The sequence below is a fragment of the Danio aesculapii genome, chromosome 1 (genome assembly GCF_903798145.1).
Source record: "Danio aesculapii chromosome 1, fDanAes4.1, whole genome shotgun sequence".
NCBI classification, from domain to species: Eukaryota; Metazoa; Chordata; class Actinopteri; order Cypriniformes; family Danionidae; genus Danio; species Danio aesculapii.
Window position 1 is genome coordinate 39,414,370 of NC_079435.1, and position 23,311 is coordinate 39,437,680.

The 23,311-nt window shown below is 35.4% G+C and overlaps 1 protein-coding gene across 1 annotated transcript in view; it reads left to right on the forward strand.

The window, feature by feature from the left end:
• The window catches only part of wdr19 (WD repeat domain 19), a 52,732-nt gene that overhangs the window by 18,942 nt on the left and 10,479 nt on the right, over positions 1 to 23,311 (forward strand). Inside the window, 15 exon segments of the mRNA XM_056460195.1 lie at positions 6,926 to 7,133; positions 7,362 to 7,521; positions 10,878 to 10,988; positions 11,106 to 11,215; positions 12,762 to 12,819; positions 13,410 to 13,556; positions 13,661 to 13,743; positions 13,853 to 13,936; positions 16,611 to 16,757; positions 16,903 to 17,027; positions 19,836 to 19,945; positions 20,163 to 20,231; positions 21,342 to 21,419; positions 22,304 to 22,400; positions 22,860 to 22,984. Coding sequence (XP_056316170.1) covers positions 6,926 to 7,133; positions 7,362 to 7,521; positions 10,878 to 10,988; positions 11,106 to 11,215; positions 12,762 to 12,819; positions 13,410 to 13,556; positions 13,661 to 13,743; positions 13,853 to 13,936; positions 16,611 to 16,757; positions 16,903 to 17,027; positions 19,836 to 19,945; positions 20,163 to 20,231; positions 21,342 to 21,419; positions 22,304 to 22,400; positions 22,860 to 22,984 — 1,712 coding nt within the window.

A 23,311-nucleotide genomic window follows, 5' to 3' on the forward strand; every position in this document is an offset into this window, starting at 1 on the left:
CCATGTAAATACACAAAAACAACATTAACATTATAGCAGACACTGTAAAAAGCTCATTCACAGCCACTTGACTGTTATGACAGGGTATTCGAGTGTCATCGATTGTCAGAATGTTGTGGGACTGCTATACAGGAGTTATTAATAGGGATTATAGATCACGAAATTTAGCGGTTTTTTATTTAGCGTTTTTTTTTTTTAAAAGCATGACGGTAAAAGACGAACGTGGTTATGAATATGTTTAAAACATATGTTTGTTTGTTGTAAAAATTCGTAATAATGACAAAAAATACTAATTTGTGGATCTCCTTACCTCCGGGTGCTGCGATCCTGCTGTTGTGGCTGGTGTATTCTGGGAAATTTTCTTACCCCTTGGTTTCGAGTGTGGTCCTGAAAAATCTTCGGTCGAAGGGCTATTTACCCCTTCCCCTTAGCTCTACGCCTTCAAGCTAAAGAGAATTGAAACACCCCTACCCCTTCATGGGAACGCGTAAAACGAGGGGTAGGGGTAAGGGTAAGGGCTAAGGGGTAGAATTGGGATTGGGCCTTAGTTGTGATTGAATTGCCTCTTGTTACAGTTATGAAAGAGTTTGATAACATGCAGGAAATATTCATGGACCAAGTGACATGACCACCTTGAAATGGTCTTTAGGTGAATTGAATGAACTAAATTGGCCGTAGTGTATGAGTGCGTGTGTGAATGTGAGAGTGTATTTCCCAGTACTGGGTTGCGGCTGGAAGGGCATCCGCTGCATAAAACATATGTCAGAATAGTTGCCAGTTCATTCCGCTTTGGCAACCCCTGATAAATAAATGACTAACCTGAAGGAAAATGAATACGATAATACCAAAGTTGTTTTAAGAGTATGCAAGCTGCCATTATCAAATTCGTAACTAGCTATGCAAAAAATTAACAAAAAAGACCCTGTGATTCAGGGTTTTTTTTAAATATAAGATATGATTTATTTAAGTAATTTTACATTACAAAATTTTCTGTCAGATTTTTAGAGTGATCGAGACTGGAAAAGTTAGATTGTTATTTTTTAAGCACAGCAGTTAAACAAATACGTTAATATTTGATGATATACATTTTAGACATAATCATTTATTTTCTGTTTTCCCAACACAAACAGTTTGAAACAAAGCTGGAGCAGAATATTTGTGCATCTCAGACCAACACTGGGATGTTTCATTCCTGAATAAATCATTTGGGTTGATGATTCAGTGATCTATTAATAAAAAGAGAAGCAGCTGTTTCGGTAATTAATGATTCTGCTATTTTTAGCGGATCATTTGAACAAATGATTCAGTAAATCACTTAAGACAGGGACTATCACCACTTATTTTGAGATTTTTAGTGTGTCATATTTGTATTTATACATGACATAGTTAAACTAACCAGAGTACCATGTTAATTATTAGGGACTGAGCACCAGCACCGGTTGTGTGATGCCTTGGAATTGCTGTTTATTCTTCTTCGCTTCGCAAAAATTAAACACATTTTTGACGCTCTAAACATGCTCGAAAACTCATAAAACTTTGCACACACAGCAGTAGTGATGAAAATTTACATTTGATATTGGTTTCAGTGGAGGGTGTGGCAAATTGGCTCAACAGTGCCACCTATTCACGTTTAACGAAGTAGCCCCCTATGGAAGCATATGAGTAGCATAATTAATTTCGAAATGTAATATGCAAAATGGCAATGCAATATGTTAAATGGCAATGTATTTCTGCATTTCAATTAGCATTTTCCAAGTCATATTCGCAATGTTTGGTGCAAAATGAAAAATAAATCCCATTGTTTGTATTTCTCATTTCAAACACTGTTGTAATATGTAAATTGGATCCACATTTTAATGCTTTATTAGTTGCTAAATTAAATTGAAAATGCAATACACAAACTGAATTTGATTTGTATAAAGTACAAGCGGAAACTGTAGCAAAATGATCATTTAAACGTCATTTGTCCTACATGCATTTACACTCACATTTAGGAAATGCAGGATTGCATTTTCAACATAACACTGTGGGATGTTTGTAGCAAAATTCATTTTGAAATGTAATACACAAACGATTATGCAATATGTTAATGGAAATATATATCTGTATTTCAGTTAGCATTTTCCAAAACATGTTTGCTGCAAAATGAAAATTAAAAAAAGAGAATCCATTTTCATTTAATACATCGCAACGAATGAAAGCCAATGTGAAATTGAAAATGCATTCTGGGCTAGCCACGCCCACATACGAGGTCGTTGCTGCAAGACGGGTATTACATTATGCCATCAAGGCTGCAGCGAGGACTATTTGGGACATTTGGCAGCATAAACATGGTGAAGTCTGTTCCTCGGCTGCTTCATGAAGCTGCACACGCCCTCGAGTGTGAACTGGGAAATACTTTAGAACACCAATCACCTCCTAGCTCAGTTAAGTTGGTTTTAGGTTTGATATTGGCCGGACATTCGCGCACGCAGTTTTAGGGATCATCTTTAAATTACAATGACAGAACCAAAACGCACAGTAATGCAAAGCATAAGTAAGTATTTCTAAAAGATTCCAGTAAATGGTTAGAGGCCAGACTGATTTACTATAGATAGCAAGGATACTATACTTCTCACAATATGGTACATACAAAATAAATAGGCAATAACTCTAGTCGTAACCATACAGTACACATCAGCTAAAGCACCAAAATGTTATTTGCGTAATGTGCTTGCACACATTATACACTCCATACATATGATAAACTGTTTACATATGCACACATGATACATGATACACTATACATATGAACACATGTCAGTGTCTGGGACCCGGGACTCTGGTGTGAAAGTTGAGTCACGTAACCAAAAATGAGCTACGGGGAGGTGATGAACACATGCTTTCATACATATACACACATGATACACACACTCCATAAATTTGCACACATGATACACTCCATACATATGCACACAATACATATACACTCCATACATATGCACACATGATACACTCAATACATATACACACATGATATACTCCATACATATGCACACAATACATACGATACTCTATACATAGACATACATTCTATAGATGTACACACGATACACACACTCCATACATTTGCACACATGATACACTCCATGCATATGCAAATTCATATGATACATTCTATACATATACACTCACGATACACACAAGTCAGGGTTTGGGGTAGAACCTGGGTCTCTGGCGTTAGAGGGGAGTCACGTAACCACTGAGCTACTGGGAGTTAATGAACACATAGAAAGACAATTTGCTTGCACACATGATACATTTCACACGCATGAGACACTCTATACCTATGCACACATGATACACGCTACACATTTACAGACATGATACACTTGAAACATATACAGACATGATACACTTATGTATACATATACACTCCATACATTTGCACACATGGTACACTCTACACATTTACAGAGATGATACACTCCATAGATATGCACACATTATACACTCATGTATACATACACACTCCATACATATGCACACATGATACACTCCATACATATGCACACATGATACACTCATGTATACATATACACTCCATACATATGCACACATGATACACTCCATACATATGCACACATGATACACTCATGTATACATATACACTCCATACATATGCACACATGATACACTCCAAACATATGCACACGATAGACTCCATACATATGCACACATGATACACTCATGTATACATATACACTCCATACAAATGCACCCATGATACACTCCAAACATATGCACACGATAGACTCCATACATATGCTCACATGAGACACTCATGTATACATATACACTCCATACAAATGCACACATGATACACTCCATACATATGCACACAAGATACATTCAGTACATATACACTCCATACATATTCACACATGGTACACACACTCCATACATTTGCACACATGATACATATACACTTGAAATACTCTATACATATACACACATGATATACTCCATACTTGTGCAAACGATACACACATGATACACTCTATACATATGCACATACATATGATACATTCTATACATATACACACACGATTCACACAAGTCAGGGTCTGTGATATGATACACACATGACACACTCCATACATATGCACATGTTACATTATATACATATACACACTCTATACACATGATACACTCCAGACATACAGTTGATGATATACTCTATACATATACACATGTGATACATTCTATACATATAGACATACAATACGCATATTACAGGGTCTGGGATAAACTTGGGTCTCTGGCGTGAAAGTCGAATCATGTAACCTCTGAGCTACTGGGAGTTGATGAACACATACAACTTGCTTCCATACATATACACACATGATACACTCCATACATATGCACACATGATACACTCATGTATACACTCCTTACATATACACTGTAAAAATATGCACACATGATAGACTCCATATATATGCACTCATGATACATGCTATACATATACACACATGATACACAAATGTCAGTGTCTGGGATAGAACCCGGATCTCTGGCGTGAAAGTTGAGGCACGTAACCTCTGAGCTACTGGGAGTTGATGAACACATACAACTTGCTTCCATACATATACACACATGATACACTCCATACATATGCACACATGATACACTCATGTATACACTCCTTACATATACACTGTAAAAATATGCACACATGATAGACTCCATATATATGCACTCATGATACACGCTATACATATACACACATGATACACAAATGTCAGTGTCTGGGATAGAACCCGGATCTCTGGCGTGAAAGTTGAGGCACACAACCTCTGAGCTACTGGGAGTTGATGAACACATACAACTTGTTTCCATACATATACACACACACCCCATACATTTGCACACATGATACACTCTATACATATGCACACATCATATATCCCATACATATGCACACATGATACACTCTATACATATGCACACATGATACACTCTATACATGTACACACACTCCATAGATTTGCACACCTAATACACTCCATACAATGCACATACATATGATACATTCTATACATATACACACACACAAGTCAGGGTCTGGAATAGAACCCGGGTCTCTGGCGTGAGAGGTGACACCACTGACATGACACACTCCATACAAGCATATCAGTAGCATAATTCATTTCGAAATGTAATATGCAAAATGCCAGTGCAGTATGTTAAATGGCAATGTATTTCTGTATTTCAATTAGCATTTTCCAAGACATATGTGCAATGTTTGGTGCAGAATGAAAATGAAAATTAAATCTCATCGTTTGCATTTCTCATTTCAAACACGGTTTTAATATGTAAATTGGATCCACAGTTTAATGCTTTATAAGTTTAAAATTAAATTGAAAATGCAATACACAAACTGAATTTGATGTGTATAAAGTACAAGCACAAACTGTAGCAAAATGATAATTTAAATGTTAAAAAAACATTTAGGTGCCTTAGCTGAGGTGTATGCTTATGACAAGAGCTATTGCCTATTTCTGCTTTGTATGTACCATATTGTGAGAGGTATAGTATCCTTGCTATCTATAGTAAATCAGTCTGGCCTCTAACCATTTACTGTAATCATCTAGAAATACTTATTTATGCTTTGCGTTACTGTGCGTTTTGGTTCTGTCAATGTAATTTGCAAATGATGCCCAAAACTGCGTGCGCGATTGTCCGGCCAATATCAAACCTAAATCCTACTTAACTGAGCTAGGAGGTGATTGGTGTTCTAAAGTATTTCCCAGTTCACGCTCGAGGGCGTGTGCAGCTTCATGAAGCAGCTGAGGAACAGACTTCACCATGTTTATGCTGCCAAATATCCCAAATAGTCCTCGCTGCAGCCGTGACGACAAAATCTAATACCCGCCTTGCAGCAACGGCCGCCGTATGTGGGCGTGGCCAGGCCAGAATGCATTTTCAATTTCACATCGGCTTTCATTCGTCGCGATGTATTAAATGAAAATGGATTCTCTTTTTTCCATTTTCATTTTGCAGCAAACATTGCACATATGTCTTGGAAATGGTCCGTGTACAATTCGTTAACTCAATTTTAGATTTTAAACGAAATTTTAAAACACTAGGAGCTGTGATGCATCATCCAAGCTGTCAATCAGATCCATAGCAACAAAACTGACTTGCCTAGTAACCATTTATCAACAGTGATATCTCAGCATCAGAACAGCTGGGTATTCGCTTGATTGATTAGCTACATGTTAACAACAATTAGCTACATGCTATAACCTGCTAGAAAGGCTTGCTAAGTATTAGGATTTTATCAAACATGTAAATGAGGCTTACTAATTAACAACCCAGTAAACCCTAGCAACTGCCTAAGAATGACTCAGAACACCCTAGCAACCACCTAGTAATGCCTTAGCAACACTTTAGCAATCGCCTAGCAACCACTTATCAACCTCTGTGCTTCCTGCCAACTTCCTAGCGCAGTCACGTTTGTCAACGAACTTTAGGTTCTAGTTATTGTTGTCCTTTATTTTTCAAGATGGTGATGGCATAGACGCTGCCTTAGGAAGAGCCTCAAATTGTCAAATAATACAAATGAAATGTGCATATCTGGATAGTGTTGTTAAATCTTTTTTATCACAATATACTTGATTTATTTACTTATTTATTTATAATTTTACTGCTATTGAATTTTAGTTTACTAGTGTGCTTTTGTGTGTGTGTGTGTGTGTGTGTGTGCGTGTGTGTGTGTGTGCGTGTGTGTGCGTGTGTGTGCGTGTGTGTGTGCGTGTGTGTGCGTGTGTGTGTGTGTGCGTGTGTGTGCGTGTGTGTGTGTGTGTGTGTGTGTGTGTGTGTGTGTGTGTGTGTGTGTGTGTGTGTGTGTGTGTGTGTGTGTGTGTGTGTTTTTTTAAAGGTTCAAAAGTGATTCTAGTTGGAGGCACCAAGTTGCCCTTTTCCCATAAGCCCTTGCTGTTGCATAACGGCGAGCTGACATGTCAGACCCAGAGTGGGAAAATCAACAGCGTGGTTCTGAACACACATGCCTTCCTTAACAACCCACACAGTGAATCCAGCAAAGATAAACTCCAGTCATTCCTGCAGCAGGCTGTCATGCTGAAACGGTATTTTCATGCTACATTAGTTTGATATTCGAGTTTATTGCGCATTCTTAACTGGAAAACATCAAATAATAAAAAAAACTAAATGCTTCTAATAGCTTGGTTGTTGAATGTAAATAGTACCAATTATAGCAGCCAGTTTCTCTTGATTTCTTCATCAATGTTTATTATGTGTGTGTGTGTGTGTGCGTGTGTGTGCGTGCGTGTGTGTGTGTGTCTGTGTAAGCGCAGGTTTTCTGATGCGTGGAGTATCTGTAAAGCTCTGAACAGCAGCGATGCGTGGGGTGAGCTGGGCAGGGCTTGTCTGCACCACATGGAGGTGGAACTGGCCATCAGAGTGTATCGCATGATGGGAAATGTTGGCATGGTCATGTCTCTAGAGGACATTAAGGTTTGAACACATCACATGTCACTAGCTCTGAAAAACCTGGCCCTGTTTCCACTTGTAATTAACATGCAGCAAAAGCAATCCAATCAGTTTGATGAATCTTTATAGCAGGTCTAAATAGGGGCATTAATCTGATTTATGCTTCTGCATCAAGTGATCGCCATTCTGCATGGCACACACATTGCACATAGCTGATATCATTGTGAATATTTAAACTTTTGCGCTGTTTGTGCTACTCTGGCAACAACACTTTTGGAAAAACTCGTGTTTTGAGTTTACACCGGAAATTTGTGCAATGCTACTTTCTGTAACAAATTCATTCAAGAAACAAAACTAAAGGATGTTCAGCAACTTTAATTATAAGATAAACACAAAACAAAAAGTATTTATCTGGAGCTTCTCCACTGTAACGGATCAAAGAGAAGACAAAGGCGGATTAACAGAAAGAATGGATATTTAATGATACTTTAAACAAACAATGTAAAAGAGGGTTGTTCAGAACAGAAATATAATCAATACCAACACAATAAAAGAAAACAAGACAAACAGAACTTAAATTCAGGTGGTAACTGAAACAAGATGACGCCGGTGGAGGTAAACGCATGACAGGATTCACAGGACAAGACAATAGACAGGATGACAGGCAAACTGGTGAACAGGCAAACATAATACAATGACAGGTAAATGCTATTAAGCTGAAGAAAAATGAGTCCAGGTGATAACAAGTAGATCAGATAGTGAATGAGTGAATGTTCCAGGCTTAAGCTGTGGTCACACTGGGCTTTTCTCCCCATAGACTACACATTCGAATGCATCAGACCGGAAACGCAAGGTCATGCGTCAAGATTCACATGTCGCTGCGGTGCAAATTTCAAGCTTGGTGAACTCTGACCTGCGAAATCGCATCACTTAACTGCGTGAGACCAATAGAGGATCAAAACATGACCTCTCTGGACAGAAACTTAAAACATAGACCAATCGCTCGCTTTTTTAATTTCTAATCATCTTGTTTAATCCTGCCCCTTTTCGCAGTGCCGTACGACAGAATTTCGCACACACAAACTCCAGTGTGATCGCAGCTATAGGTAGTGTGAGCGGGTGATGAGCAGGAAGGATTCTGACATCCACAGGATTCAACAGTGACTACGTTTACATGGACATCAGTGATCAAATTATTTGCTTTAATCTGAATAAGACATAATATGATTAAGGTGTTTACATAAGTTGTTTTTTGAATTTTCTTTTCTTATCATGTTTTACAGGCTGTAGCACATAATTTGATTAGCATCATTGCGTCACCATGCTATCCACATTTCCTCCATTGTTTCATGAAATTTCGGGTGTTTCATTCATAATTTGTCGACCTTAACTGCAGTTTGGCACTTTTACTTTCATTCAGGAATATTTCATGCATGCCCTCCGTGACAAACGAGATATTGGATGCGAGTATAAACTGCAGGAAGAGTATTGTTTAAATGGAATTTGATACTACACGCCGTATGGGAAAAAAATCTCTTTATTTCATGATGCAGGTGTCTGTGGTCCTTTTTTGACTCAGTAGGTGCAGAGAATAGTGTTAAACAGGTGGGTATGTTTAAATAATCCTGTTGCAAAATGTGGCGAAAATCCTACATTACAGTAATTGTTTGATTGCAGTGTTTACGTGTCTGTACTGCACTTCAATAATGCGACTGAAATTGGCATACTCCAAATGACTTAATTCCATTTCCGTTTAGTTCAATTATGAGTTTAATCGAATTAAGGTCATAAAAAAATCACTGTTTACATGGTAGACTCTTAATAAGAGTATTGTCTTAATCGTATTAAAGTTGGATTATTGGTGTCCATGTAAATATACTCATTGTTTAACACTTGTGTGACCAACCTCGCTCCTCTTCCACAACTTTTGGCCATAGCCAAACTCATCACTGCTACTAAAACAACCAATCACAGATTTTGTGCTCTGCTTCGTTGTGTCATCTAGTTACCCTTTTTGTAAGGTGTTTGTCAGGGTCCATGTCTGGGCAAAGTGTATGCGGCTATAGCTCCGTTTCCATCCACATTTTCAAAACAGTTGATGGAAACGGCAAGATGTGCATATATTTTAAAATTGTGCATAAAAAACATAAGCACATGACTGAGTAGGATAAACTTTTTATTCGATAAGAAAAGATGCACATAAACTATGACGGAAACACTTTTACCAAACAAATTCCAGTATGCGCATTAAAAAAAGTCATGTGATTTTGTTATAAGAGATCATGTGATGATAAAAATGTGTGCGAATGGACAAACCAGCAAGCTGTGCTCATTGTAAAACATCTAAGATGTTGTTTTGCTCATTCTAAAACAGCTTAACCGTTTCAGTATTAGTGTTATTATATTATTAATTACCTCCAGAATCAAGAGCGTCTGTGCTCCGCGTCTCACGCCTTCAAACACCACCTGCGTGTCAGGATTGCCTTCTGAGCCACAAGTCATTTAATAAAAAAAGAAAAGATTCACGCAGCTTCGAAAATCCAGATTTGCGCATAAAGTTAATTGACATTTTTGGATGGAAACATAGATTATAAGACCTACAGCTTACACTCAATGCAGAAGTATAAATTGGTCTTTTTGACATCATCACTTTTTAAACAGAATGTTATATCATTATGTTCTGGTGAAACTAAATATGGCATACATTTGAGCAAAATGGATTATTTAGATGTAAGCAGTCTTTAGTTTCACCAGAACAACTTGATATAACATTGGCTATTGCATCTATATAGCAAATTAAGAAATCGTTTGGGTTGGTGCTACCGATTACAAAATATGGGCATCATAATATTTCAAATCAAAGCATGGCATGTTATCCATAATGCAAAAAATAATGTTGTAATAGAAACCCAAGGTGGTGAACAGAGCAGTACATTTTTTGATTATAAATATTTTCAAATAACATAATTTAAAAATAATGAAACCAACTTTTAATATTTAAGAAAAAGGTATTAATACAAACTTTATCTGTGTATATTTACGATCATTGAAATCAATGTCAGGGTTGTGTTTCACTTAAGGAACAGCTTTGTTAAGAGTGAAAATCAGATTCCAACTGTCATGAAATGATCTGATATTAATTCTTTCAACGGACGGCTGAAAGGGCATTAGCTGTGTAAAACATATGCCGGAATAGTTGGTGGTTCATTCCGCTGTGGCGACCTCTGATAGATAAGGGACTAAGCTGAAGGAAAATGAATGAATGAATGAATGAATGAAGCTATAGTGTGTGTGAATCCACCTTAGGAAACAACAAAATTGTACAGAAATTGACAGAACTCTTTATACTCTTATCTGTTTGTCCTCAACTGTGTCTGTAGGGAATAGAGGATCAAAATTTGCTGGCGGGTCATTTGGCCATGTTCTGCAATGACTACAACCGAGCCCAGGACCTCTATCTGACTTCTTCATATCCTATGGCAGCTCTAGAGGTAAAATAGACATGTAAACACACACATACATGAATGTTTACATGTTTGCAGCTACGCATATGAAGGAGTTTAAACCAAGTCACTTTGACTACTGCTGCTGTTGTGTTTGTACTGTAGATGAGAAGGGATCTGCAGCATTGGGACAGTGCATTGCAGCTGGCTAAAAGACTGGACCCTGATGAGATCCCATTCATTTCTAAAGAATATGCCATACAGCTGGAGTTTGTGTAAGTCAGCTAATTTGAATTAGTAAATTACATTAATCTGTAAAAATACTTAATTATTAGTAGTGATAGTGTATGTTTTTATGTGCTTGATGATGGCATATGAAAGCACTTACAGTTTTACAGAGTGCTACAGCAGTACTCTAAATGAGAATAATAGTATTTTTATTTTGTATTATTACAGATAATAAGCTATGTGACCAAGATGATTCTCATCTCATAGTTAAAAAAAAACTTCACAGTTTTAAAGGCCGAAATAGCAGAGTTCTGGTGTCATTTTATAAAACTATACACGGTTGGATAAACTCGATCCTGGAGGGCCGGTGTCTTGCAGATTTTAGCTGCCTAAAGTTGCCTAAACACACCTGCATGGATGTTCCTAGAAAGCCTAGTTTGAGAGTTAAGATGCTGCGTCCCAATTCGCATAGTATCCGTCCTAAATAGTATTTGAAAATATAATTAGTATCTCCCAACTCGTAGTATGTTGAAAAGAGTATGCCAATGGTTCCTGGATGGTTTACTATTTCCAATAAAAATTTTAAGTATAGAACCATCCATCAACATTTCATCTGCAACAACAATACTGAACTTATATAAAGATGTGTTTGGACATTAATGTCTGAATGCATAATTATGCAAAGATCTGAGGAGATTTTCCTGCATGAAATACTCTTGAATGGCAGATTATCCTGCTGCTGCTGTTTTTCCAATAAGGTAGGAAATTAAATTTGAAAGAAATGTGGATGATCTGTGGATGATTTACAGGGCTCATCACTAAGCAACACAACAATCTGTTAACGAGAAAGTAGTATGTCCCAAAGCTTGCATACTCTTTTGTTACACCCTCAAAAGTATATATTTTTCTCTGACAAAAAAGTACATACTTTTAGGGCGTAGTATAAGTATGCGAATTGGTAAGCAGTGAGAGTAAGAGCTTGATTAGCTAGTCCTGGTGTGTATGATTGGGGTTGGAACCAAACTTTGCAGGACACCGTCCCTCCAGGATTGAGTTTGGACACCCCTGGTATACAAGATTAAACATTATACAATACAAATTGTCTAATGTCCATGTCTACATCATGATTTTTCTATGAATCCTTCAGTCATATAAAAAAACCCTACAGATTACAAACACAATGCGCTAGTGGCAACAAAGAACATCAGTGAGTTGATATGTCTTCCTGTTCTGTGTAATGATGATGTTTATTGTCCCCCAAAACCTCTGTAGTATCATTTAGCATGATAGCAACTGATTTTTACATGGCAAGTACAAATATTTTTTTTAAAAACACAAGGTAGTGTGATGCATTTTATGTTGTAAAGCATGACAGTATCTTGAACTTGTGTTTATCATTTTAGGCAGTTAAGCAAAAGACCATGCAAAAAAAAAAAAAAGATTGACTCCAGGACAATGTAAATCGCTTATATGTTTTTGCAAATTTTGGCTTACAGAAAAGTAATTTTCTGTAAAAAAAAAAAAAAAAAAAAAAAATCACCTGCAGCACTCAATTACTCTTGATAAAACATATGTTGTTGTGTCTCCCTCTAGTGGAGATTATGTGAATGCATTGGCTCACTATGAGAAAGGAACAACAGGAAACAACAAGGTAAATTGTCTACATGCTTGCTAAATTACCAACATTTTTAAAAAAAATTTAATACATGTATTAACATTTTGTTTATTGTTTACACATTTACAAGTCATCAAACCGCCTAACCTAGGTCAAATTTAAAAACAGAGTATTTTCATACTGCACATTTCCATACACAAATGCATAACAAATAATAACAATACAAGCAAAAATAAATGGTGTACAATATTCTTAGTATTATGCTAGTATGATTGATTATTGTGAAATGAGACAAAACAGGTCCACTGACATTATTTAAATGACTAAATAAATATATATATATATATATATAAAATGTACCTTATAGGGGCTAATAATTTTGACCTTAAAATGGTTTTTAAAAAACTGCTTTTATTCTAGCCGAAATAAAACAAATAACACTAGAAAAAAATTATCAGATACACTGTGAAAAATTCCTTGCTCTGTTGAACATCATTTGGGAAATATTTAAAAAAGAAAAAAAATTCAAAGGGGGCTAATAATGCTGACTTTAGCTGTATAAATAAGTCATTTTGAAAATCTTGAACCATGATCATAAACAGCAGATTTTGATAATGTGTTTGTAGTTTCAGGATCATGATGAGAGCTGTCTGGCAGGAGTGGCTCGGATGTCCATTCGAATGGGTGACATTCGTAGAGGAGCAAACCAGGCCATCAAACACCCGAGTAGAGCTCTGAAAAAAGACTGCGGAGCCATCCTGGAGAGCATGAAGGTGTTTGTTTGTGTGTGTGTTCATTAACAATCAAATAACTTTCATTTGCTCTGTTAAAGAGCTTCGTGCTTGTTTCAAAGTTGGCTAAATGTGTTTGTGTGCAGCAATACTCAGAAGCAGCTCAGCTGTATGAGAAAGGCCAATATTATGACAAAGCTGCCTCCGTCTACATACGCTGTAAAAACTGGTAAAACAACATTATAGTAACAGTAACAGTTGTGAATATTTTACATAGAAACAAGCTTGTAAATTACAGTAATTTTGTAAATAATAATGATTAACCCTTTTATGTTCAGGGCGAAGGTGGGTGAGCTCTTGCCCCATGTGACTTCTCCAAAGATTCACCTGCAGTACGCTAAGGCAAAAGAAGCTGATGGAAAGTATGTGGCAAATGCAATATAAATCCCTCATATGAAACACCTTTCAAAAACTTATCTAAATAAAGTCACTCCATAATATTTCATTAATATTTTCAGCTGAAATCAGAAACATTTTTCCAGTATTTTCCATATTTTTAACAATGTATCTATTTCTCACTTTGCACATAACCATTTTAAGTCACCTTTTTTTGCTATTGAACTTTACACAAATCAAGATTGTGTTAAGACACCTTCATTAAGGACAAAAGTAAAATAACAGAAGTAAAATATCAATTGAATCAATTTTGATTTTATTGTTTACCAGCAGATGGTGCCCTAGGCTAGTTTTAACCAAACACTCAAAAGCTCATGAGGAAGAGCACTTGAGCATTAGGTTGAATTATATAAGTTGTTTTTTATGTCACAAAATTAATGTAAAAACAGCTTACTATGAATACAATTGCAATTCACTTAAACTTTTTCATATGAAGGGCTAAAAACCAGACTTGATTGAGGGTGGTGGGCCGAAGGTAAAAATGCCAAACTTTATTAACGTTGCCATTTGTTAATTTCCTAATTTATTAAATATTTAAAAATAACTAGAAAACATTGTTTTATATTATCTAATGCAGTATATATATTAAATTTTTATAATAATCTTATTCAATTAAAAAGCAATCCAATTTATAACAGAATGGATTTACACTAGTCAAGCTGCACCTGCTTTTTGCCTTGATTTGCTTGCCGATGTCTTCTGCATTGTCCTCTATCCTTTGAGTGACAGTATTTATATTTTTAAAAATCAGATTCATTTACAGCATTTAAATTAAACATTTATTTGTCTGCTTTTTTGTAGCTTCGAAATAAAACAAACAAACAAAAAAGTTATGTTAAATTAGAAATTTCGATCTCTGTTAAAGGCATTCACCCAACCCTCCCCATCGTTCTCACTATCTTTTCATGTAGGATAGAGAGCCAAGTCAAAGGTTACCATGGGCCAACTTTGGCCCATGGGCCCTAGTTTGGACTTCTCTGACTTAAACCTTTCCTAACTTTATTATTTTAGATTCAAGTGGTATGTGTTAGGAATTGGATGCAAGTACAAAACGGCTATTTGTAAAGCACACAGCGCCTTCTGCTGTTAAACACTAAACTCAGAATCGATTCAAGAGAGAATAGCAATGCATTTAGAAAATCCCGGAATCTATTTTTTGAATGAATTTTCAACTCAGCTCTACAAATAACCCTCTGCTAAATAGGAGTGTTAAAATTATTTGTTTCTTCGGTGCACCACGATGCAGACACGGACAATTCGGAATCGGTTCAGTAATAATCATAACCGGTTATTACGTACTGATGTCAGTTATCTCATATGCACTATGTAGCTTACTATGTCAAGGGAAGCAAGCACCAGTATTTACAATGCTCCAGCTACTCAAAAACTTAGAAACTGTGCACAATTAAACTCCATTACAGTGACTCCATCACACATACAGTGATACTTCTGGATACAGACACGAGCACGTGTCTGCAGAGTGAGTTTTCTCCACCGCGTCTATCATGGATGAGCTGTGTTCGCCGCTGCTGTTTATCAGTGTCAGTCATCGGTGAACAGCGCCAGAGCGTTAGAGCAAAACGCAGCCCTTTCTGTTGAGCACGTGACCAATCATAGGGGTGTAAAAAAGAATTCGCAAGACAAGGCTCGGAAAGCGAGCGGGATATTTATATTTGTTTATTTGCTATAAATGTGCATGTCGTTCTGTGCATGTACTTGAGTTTGTAAAGGTACAGTTTATATATCTGACTATTTGTATTAAAGGACAAACCGAATAGATGGCACCCGAAACCGGTAACCGAACTGAACCGAACGAATCAGTGTGGGTTCACACCTCTACTGCTAAACTTTGATTTAAGTCACGATAAATGGTTTATTGTAGGGCTGCACAATAAAATGAAGATGATTTTCATGCGCTTTTGTCAGTAAAGCCAGTTCTGTTTTCAGCAAAAGGAGCAGTAGTTACTACACAGACCCAAAGTTCATTGACAAACTACACAAAATATTGCATAATGCCATATATAAATATGCAATAATCAAATCACAGGTAATCTTTTTTTGCGATAAGGACAGATGTGTGCATAGCTTCTCAATGAACTACAGCTCTTTGTTGTAATTGCTGCTACATCTGAAAGCACATGGAAACATCACATATTTTATCCAAACTCACTACATAACTTCAGTCAAATTTTTGAAAATAAAATGATGTGGCTTTTTACACAGAATAAGTCACGCAACATATTTCAAGTTATTCTTAGCAGTGACAAAGCCATTGCATAATTACCCACTTTATTATCAGGAAAATTATAGTAACAAGAACGCGATAATCTATATGTTGTCATAGAGGTACGTTTATTAATCATTTACATTTATAATGTAATCATTACGCATATTAATTATTAAGCTGAATGAGTAAAATCAGTTAAATCTTCTGATTATTCACCAACTGTGCATGATTGTGTGTGATAATCACAGCTTTTGCTAAATTGCGAGTACGGTTTTATGCAGATTTTTTTCAGTCCTAGTTGAAATTCTGAAAGTTGCATGAAGTTTGTTGTGTTATGGACAATACTGTAAAACCACTTATTCCATCATTTCATGGCCTGCCACTTTTTAAATATGATACATGTATGTGAACAGATATAAAGAGGCAGCTATGGCCTATGAAAGTGCACGAGATTGGGACAACGTGATTCGAATCTTGCTGGAGCATCTTAACAACCCTGAGGAAGCCGTGCGCATTGTACGAGAAACTCATTCTATCGAAGGAGCCAAAATGGTTGCCAGGTCAGTCTAGATGGAGATGATCATTTGATATTTTTTAGCTTGTATAGCATCTTTGAACCAGGGAAAGTGATTTTTCGAGATTATTAAGATTTGACACCTGCCATTATGCTCTGTTAGTGTGATAAATGTTCTGTGTGCCGCACAGGTTTTTCCTGCGTTTGAGTGATTACGGATCAGCCATCCAGTTCCTGGTCTTGTCACGTTGCAGCGACGAAGCGTTTCAGCTAGCCCAGCAGCACGGCCAGATGGAGGTCTACGCTGACATCATTGGTGACATCTCTCATCATTTCACACACTTGGCTCATTCCCACTACGCAGTACATTTTCATGTCTGCCTCATGTACAGTTGAAGTCAGGATTATTAGCCCTCCTGAATTAATAGCCCCCATATATCGTTTTCCTTAAATTCTGTTTAACGGAAAGAAGATTTTTTTTCAACACATTTCTAAATAAAATAGTTTTAATAACTATTTTCTAATAACTGCTTAATTTAATATTTGCTATGATGACTGTAAATAATATTTGACTAGATAATTTTTTAGACAATAGTTTTCAGCTTAAAGTGCAGTTCAAAGGCTTAACTAGGTTAATTAGGTTAAATAGACAGCTTAGGGTAATTAGTCAAATCATTGTATATCGATGGTTTTGTTCTGTAGGCGATCAAATAAAAATGCTTAAGGGGGCTAATTATATTACCCTTAAAATGGCTTTAAAAAAATTAAAACCTGCTTTTATTCTAGCAGAAATGAGTCTTTCTGCAGAAGAAAAAGTATTATAGGTAATACTGTGAAAAAAATTTGCTCTGATAAACATCATTTACGAAATATTTGACAACGAAAAAAAAATTTACAGGAGGGCTAATAATTTAGACTTTAACTGTACAGGTATGTCTTAATAAAATGTTAAACTCAGAATATTCAGAGATAGAGATCATAGTCATTTTTTAAATAATTCACTCTTGAATTTCACAATTATAATAATAAGGTAATATTAAGTGACTTTAATTAACTTTTTTGGTGGGGTCTACTTTTTAATTAATAATTAATATATAGGTGTTCGCTTGTACTCTACAAGACTTTTCATTCTTTTTAAAAATATATAATTTTAGGGGTTTCTCACCTTTATTATATAGGACAGTAGAGATGAGACAGGAATACATGGGGAGCAGAGAGGGTGGAAGAGGGGTGATCGACAAAGGACCTCGAGCCGGGAATTGAACTGGGGTCGCCTTGAGCACCTCAGTGCTATTTCTCGGCGCACTTTACCACTAGGCATTTTTCATCCTATAATTTTTTATAAGCTTACTTTAGTTCACTTGACTTCGCATGAACAAATTCTCGGGTTAATAAAATAATAAAATAAAACTAAAGCAATCTTTGAAATTGAACATTAACTTGAAAATAAATTAAATATGTAAATATATTGTTTTATATCAGCTAGTTTCCGATGAAATATTTCTCATTTTCATTTAGCCTAAAGCTAAAATGACTAAAACTAAAGGTAAAACTTCAAATTAAAACTGTAAAATTCAAATTAAAAGCAAAATAACACTATTGATAAAAAATACATTATATATTGCTACCAAAACAACACTTTTACAATTAGTTTCTTCTTATTATTATTTTTTTAATTTCTGCTCAGTTAATAGTTTCCTTATCATCATTCAAACAATCAAGCAATATATAAAAACTTGTGGGACAGTCTAACCAGAGCATATTTAAAAAAATATGGTCAACCATCTTATAGAAATACTTGATTTAAATAGAATGCAAAAAATGCTATTTATAATAAAGAGTTTTTGTCTTGTGTCCAAATATTTGAAAGTATAAATCAAAAGGCTTTTTCTAGACAAACAAAACCATTGTCTTGTTTTCAGAAATAAAAAGTCAAAATGAAGTTAGTTTTATCTTAAAACAAGCTAAATAATCTCCCAATGAGGTAAGCAAAATATTCTCATGTCAAAAGGAAAAACAAGATTATTTTGCTCACCCCATTGGCAGATTATTTAGCTTGTTTTAAGGACAAACTTGCTTAATTTTGGCACATTATTTCTTTAAAACAAGACAATACAGTGGGGCAAATAAGTTTTGAACATGTCATGTTTTGTCCTTGGAATAATATTTCAGATTTTTGATAAAAACCCAAACAATACACACATAAAAGTATAACAAACAAATAAAACAAAACAAAAAAATCTGTAAAATTAAGTGTAATAGCAATGAAATGGCACAAGGAGAAAGTACTGAAATGTATTTAATACTTTATATAAAAGGCTTTTTTGGTGATGGCAGCATGAAGATGAAAGCATTAAGTCACATACATCTCAGGTGTTTTTTTAGTATAAAAATCTTTATGGTTCTGTTGGTCACGTCCATCAAATCTGATCTTTAATTTATATTTTCTATTGGGATTCAAGTCAGGTGATTGGCTGGGCCTTTTAACAGTTTAATTTTCATTCTCAGAGACCGTTTGAGAGTTTCCTTGGCTAAGTTTTTGGATCATCGTCTTGCTGAAATATCCACAATGGTTCATCTTTATCATCTTGGTAATGTAGATGTTGGACTGAAGCAGCTAATATTAATTTACAATGGTAAAGGGCAGAGGGTTGCTGAATAACTACTGAGAGATTTCAGCTCCTGTCTGGGCTTTCACTACCTTTCTACACCTCCCTGCTTCATGTGTTCAATACTTTTTCTCATTTAATTTCATCACACATTACTTAATTGGTAAACTAATTAGATTTGTTTTCTTTGCATAAATGAATTTCTTTGGTTGTTACCAACATCCGTGGAAAATTTCAAGTCAACAGGACCTTTAGAAATATGCTTTCTGAGAAAAATGGTGACGTATTCAATACTTATTTCCCCCACTGTATATTTTACTTGTCTAAAAAATGCTTCACGATTTAAGAATTTTTAGATAATTGGACCAATTTAGACCATTTTCTTTAAAAAATAAAGTATGCAGTTGAAAAGTTGCTGCATAACAGGCATGACCTATATCATTTATCCACACAGCACACCATTCATCTTAATTTAGTGATGAATGTTTAATATGTCAATCATGCTATGTGTCCAGGATCGGAGGCCACAATAGAGGATTATCAGAGCATAGCACTTTATTTTGAAGGGGAGAAGAATCATCTTCAGGCTGGGAAGTTCTTTCAGAAGTGCGGACAGTACAGCAGGGTACGAAAACTACTATTTTCTTCCCTCTTATGCCTGAGTATATTTGTGTCTTTCTAAACACATGGGTGTCTTGCAAGCTAATTTTTTTGGTCACACTTGGCTGCCCCTCTCTCTTTGCTCATTATCTCCAGAGGGATTCTGTACTCAACCAACTGTGCTAATTACCCCGGTCATTAAATGCTTATTAATATATTTGTATCTGTCTGCCCGCACACAGGCGCTGAAGCACTTTTTGAAATGTCCTAGCTCTGATGACAGTGTGGCCATAGAGATGGCGATTGAGGCGGTGAGTAGAACAGAGGAGCAATTAATTCACTCATTAACACTTTACATTAAAAATACAACAACCTTATTCATTAGCAATATAAGGGTGGAGCTTTTCCGAATATCACTCTTAATTGGTATTAGGTGAAGAATTGTAATGTTTTCGCTCAAATTTTGAAGATGATGCGCCACAATTCAGAACAAGTGTTTGAAGGGGAAATATACAGTATTATTAGATTAGATTAGATTAGATTAGATTAGATTAGATAAGATTAGATTCAACTTTATTGTCATCACACATGTACAAGTACAAGGCAACGAAATGCAAGTGACCTAAATATTGTGACCTAAATATTGGTTAGAGATTAACTAATCCATATTTATTTGCATCGCTTAAATGTTAGACAGACATTATTTTATTTTTTTATTTAGCTTAAATGTATACCAAGGCGTATATTAAACAGTATTTAGAAATTTTAAGTAGTTTTGTTTTTAGTGTGCTGTTTTATAGTATATTTTAATATATTATATTTTGTAGTATGTACATTTTCTTCTACAAGGTTTTAAAAAAGACTCCAGAAATAAAGAGGTTTAAACATTGTACATTAAACATTGCAATGAATGAGTTCATTCATATTTTTTTATAGAAAGTTGTGAAGTCATTAAGGTGATTATTATTGTTTCTTTCAAAAATTGTAATTGTATCCATATCAGCCAGAATTTCTGTATTGATGCCGTAATCAGGAAATAAATTGACAATTATGTCTATTTATCACACAACTTTTTAGAAAACTTGATTCTGATTGGTCAAGATTCAGTTCTTGTGACAAAATAATTAGTAGGTTAGTGTAGGTTGCATTCAGCCGTTTTTGTTTCTGTCAGCTTTAAGTTGTTTCATGTGTAGTTGTTTAATTTTGTGTGCAAATAGCCATGTAATAAGCAGGATCATGTACATTTAGGTGGTTGTTTTTGCAGAATAAAGTCTGGAGTGCTTATCAGCAGTCCAATGCAATGCGTAAGGCTATTGTGTAAGACTGAAGGGCTTTGTTCTGTGAAAACAACTTCCTATGTGTGCATTATCTTGTAGCAGATATTGCAAGAAAGTTGACTATGATAGTGGTCTTTTTAATAGGTTGGAGAAGCTAAGGATGAAGCTCTAACCAATCAGCTTATTGATCATCTGATGGGGGAAAGTGATGGAATGCCAAAGGTAATTAAAAAACATAAAATAGTTAAATCATTAGAGCAGAGAGCTTTAAATATAAAAAAATACAGGGATAATCAGGAAATATATATATATATATATATATATATATATATATATAAAATTAAATTGTTATTTTTTGGAGTTTAATATATTATTTGGAATTTAAAAACAAAAAATTTTTTTGTTAATATAAAAAATATATATAAATAATTTTCTGAGTAAGCACAATTAATACACTGAAATAAAAGCCTTAAAACAATATTTCATTAAATTACAACACACATGAGCATTACTGTGTAGCCCCAAGCAGCTTTAAACACTATTTTATCATTTATTATCATATCTTTAGTTCATTTTCCTCATCTGTTTACCACAAATGTGTGTCCCCTTTTTTAAAACGCATAAAACATCTGCATCTGTTGGTATTTACTTCTGTTATTGTTTTTGTCTGATGTGTTTCTATTGTCATTGCACTCATCATCTCTTACTCATCTTCTCTCTCTCTCTCTCTCTTGCATGTATTTAGTCTCTCGCCGTGAGTAGTTCAGTGCATCTGCTGAAACTTCACATTGTGGTGTTCTAGCAGAAAGCACGAAATCTGTGTGTGTGTGTCTGTGTGCATATGCTGTATATGAAAGTGTGTTTGTTTCTACATAGTTCCTTTGTTTTTATGTTTTGACTGTTTTTGTGTTGTTTTCGTTGTAGTCAATTGAACTATATGTAGTAAATGTTTGAAAATGGTTTGATTCAGAGCAAATCATTTGTCATTTCTGTAGACTTTTTGGTGTATTTTGTCTGCTGATTCTGGTGTATAGTATTAACAGCGTGAAAAGCTATCCGAAAAAAACGTTGACTGTGTAATGTTTATTGGTTCTGTTCTTTTTTAGGATGCAAAATATCTGTTCCGGTTGTACATGGCCCTCAAACAGTACAGAGAGGCAGCAAGAACTGCGATAATAATTGCCAGAGAGGAGCAATCTGCAGGTCTGATTTCAGTGCTTTTTGGATTTTTATGGAGTAAATACATCTACTAAACAGGTTGACATTCAGAATCTTTTGTCTTGTTTCTGGTTCTAATGTCTAAAATGTCTTAAATCAAGAAGCATTTTCTAGACAAGCAAAACATGTTGTCTTGTTTTAAGAAATATGTCAAAATGTAAGAGTTTTTTTACTTAAAACAAGCTAAAAAAATCTGCCAATGGTGTAAGAAAAATAATCTTATGTCAAAATAAAAAATAAGATTATTTTACTTACAGATTATTTAGCTTGTTTTAAGGAAAACAGTTAATTTTGCAGTGCAGAGCATTTTGTGCCTTTGCATGTAGCAATTGCAAAGACCAAACAGTGCAGTATCCGTTTTGAAAATTGTGCATTGTCAGGGAATTCCCATCCTGGGTTTTTGTGACGTACATGTAATGTCTGTGTGGAAATTTTGTATTTTAGGAAACTACCGGAATGCCCATGATGTTTTGTTCAGCATGTATGCTGAGCTTCAGACGCAGCACATTAAAATCCCCGCAGAGATGGCTACAAACCTGATGATCCTGCACAGCTACATATTAGTGAAGGTGAGAAACACCATCAATCAATACTAGTAGCAAATTGAAAAAAATCTCAAAGTCACTACATTTAATGTTTCGATTATTTTATATGTCAAATGTCATATGCTATATATAAAAAAAGATGCTTATTGGGTATTTCAGAAATATGAAATAAATTGCTGAATAAATATTCATAACAAGGGCGTCACAGTGGTGCAGTGGGTAACACAATCGGCTCACAGCAAGAAGGTCGCTGGTTCGAGCGCCAGCTGGGTCAGTTGGCATTTCTGTGTGAAGTTTGCATGTTCTCCCCGTGGGTTTCCTCCGGGTGCTCCAGTGTCCCCCACAGTCCAA